Here is a 2529-nt window from a genome sequence, read left to right on the forward strand (position 1 = left end):
GACGCCATTATTACTTATTTCATGACAAGATGGCGGACCCAGAGAAACACAGCTGTGCATAGCTTTCGAGAAAAAATATATCGAACGACTGTAAACATGAAAATAAGTCAAAAATCTCTGCAAACGCTGTGTAGGTTCGGGGAAAAGAATAAACCTTGGCCCGTATTCAGGAAACCGTTATGATGCTCAAGCATGGACTCAGTGTTCAGGGCACCTTTATTTAAACGCACTTGAACCATGTGATACGGTCAAAAAGTCCCGTCTTACCATTCAAAACAATATTCGTGTTGAAGTCTCTTCAATTGTTTTTCCTACTCCTTAACAAAATGTATTTTGTTCTAAATTTATAACTGGAACAAAAAAAAAAAAAAAATGGGCTGGAGCACAGAATCCGAGTTTTAGCATGGGAATGGTAAAGGGCGACTTATATTGGACTTGCAGAGGAATCCCCATTGCGCCATAAACAACATGTCGTAACTTCCGGTCAAGTTGCTAACAATACAACTATTTCCATATCAATAATTCGAAGAACTAATTTGATGAAAACAATAATATTTTTTTTTATAAAACTTATCAAATCAACATTCGGGGCCTGTTTGTTTATGCGGATGTAACACATTTGTAGTTCATGAGTAAAACCTGACGCACCTGCAGATGTTACTGCAGGCCTTGAAACAACGACAAATCATAAGGTTCGTCCCAATTTTATTAAGCGAACAACTCTGATCCAACCGGTCAGACCGTTCCGAATGCGATAAATGAAGTGGCATACATGTATGTGTTTCTAACGTAAGTATATCAACACTATGGATTTTTGTGTTTATTGCACAATGTGGTATAAGAATGTTATATAGGAAACGCTGAGCCGTTTACACTGATGAATTGAATGAGTATTGAAAGTGGAGCAGTGGAAGATTAAGTTAGAAAAGTGTTGAGATTGTCTGGATTATCAAATTCTGATTCTATCTATTTTAGCAAAATTAATTTAAACGAAAAAGAAAAAGAAATCAACAAAAAAAGCGTAAGAGCGACTAATGTTGGGCCCCTGCAGAATCGGGGGTTTTCTGCTATAACTTCATCTCAGGGGTCATTTAAGAAACCAGAATGGATCGTCTGCCCTTATTACAACCCTTGGGATCTTTATCTTTCTTTATCTTTCTGTTCTCACTTCTCTACTCTGTCTCCCTAGTCACCCGTCACAGGTGACCTTAACTGTTTCGAGGACGTTAAACCCCAAACAAACAAAATCGACGAATAAAACGCCATCCGAACTTAGAACATTTACCGTACATTCAGGGTAAGCTATATATATATAAACGGGTACCAGTACTCCCGTATCCTCACTGTCAATTCACAAATGGTTAGTGGGAAACTACACCTAGCCTACTAGTCACTGGATATCCCGACTGTTACATCACAAGTCAGGGGCAGTACTTTCCGTGTCCAGTAGATCTGGACACTACGATGGGCGGAACTGACCCATCTTATAACGTATTATTTCTGTTAATTTTCGGGATATACCTGGCCAATTTTGCAGTTTCCACAGGTAAGTCTGATGATATTATTTTTTATGTGTTTACATGTTAACAGCTGTTCTGCATTTGAAATAGACATATCCTACACATTATGTATAATGCAATGCATATTTATATTTAGTGCAATATCCAGAGACAAGGTGCTGGAAAGGCAGACTAAGCAGGGGGTTCGACACTCACCCCCACCCCCACCCTGGACATTTTTATTTCTTTATTTTTATTATTTATTTATAGTTCATTCAAATATTGTTTATAACACCCAACACTGTACTAAAAATGTATTCCTATAATTCACAGTCATGTTTTCATTCTACAAACAAAATAGCACCCCTTTCCCCCGACCATAATACATTAAAATGATGGCGAGGAGATTTATATTATAGAATTGAAAAAGGAGGCTGTATGCGCAAAGAATTTTCTTTTCATTTCGGTATTATAAAAGAAATGTATTATGTCCCTGCTGAGCCCTTTGACCCTTTCGACTGAATGGTTTCCTAAAGCCCTCGATATATCAATTAATATTCTCAAATATCGAATTAACATTTCACAATTATTGCCATCCAGCGTGCCAGAAAATTAGTCACATTTGAGTTAGTTTCGAATGATGACGAAAATGCATAAACGTGGCGATAATTTTGTTTTCTACGTATGTTTTCAAAAATTAAAATGTCGTGTTATAATAATGAGTGTTGATCATTGTAAAGAAAGATTGACATATATACCTGTATCGTGTGGATTTCACCTGCCGATCAATGAAAGCCAGCAATAGACTCAATAGAAATGTACATGCAGGACGTAACTCGAAACCTCCCCAGTGTACGTGTACTTCCGCTTTAAACATGATATTTAGCTGCAAAGACAATAAACAAATCATAGGTGATTGTACAGTATATATAGGTGATCAGTATACAGTATATATAGTGTATTAGTATACAGTATATATAGGGTATCAGTATACAGTATATATAGGTAATCAGTATACAGTATATATAGG

At 36.6% G+C, this 2529-nt stretch overlaps 1 protein-coding gene across 1 annotated transcript in view; it reads left to right on the forward strand.

Moving 5' to 3' along the window:
• Positions 1-1351: 1351 nt before the first annotated feature.
• Positions 1352-2529, forward strand: part of LOC110456935 — a 176251-nt gene continuing 175073 nt past the window's right edge. The window contains exon 1 of the mRNA XM_021508006.1: positions 1352-1546. Within this exon, the coding sequence (XP_021363681.1) occupies positions 1465-1546 (82 nt within the window). The 5' untranslated portion in view covers positions 1352-1464. The remainder of the gene's footprint in view (positions 1547-2529) is intronic.

This window comes from Mizuhopecten yessoensis, unplaced genomic scaffold, assembly GCF_002113885.1.
Source record: "Mizuhopecten yessoensis strain PY_sf001 unplaced genomic scaffold, ASM211388v2 scaffold8955, whole genome shotgun sequence".
In the NCBI taxonomy this organism is placed as follows: domain Eukaryota; kingdom Metazoa; phylum Mollusca; class Bivalvia; order Pectinida; family Pectinidae; genus Mizuhopecten; species Mizuhopecten yessoensis.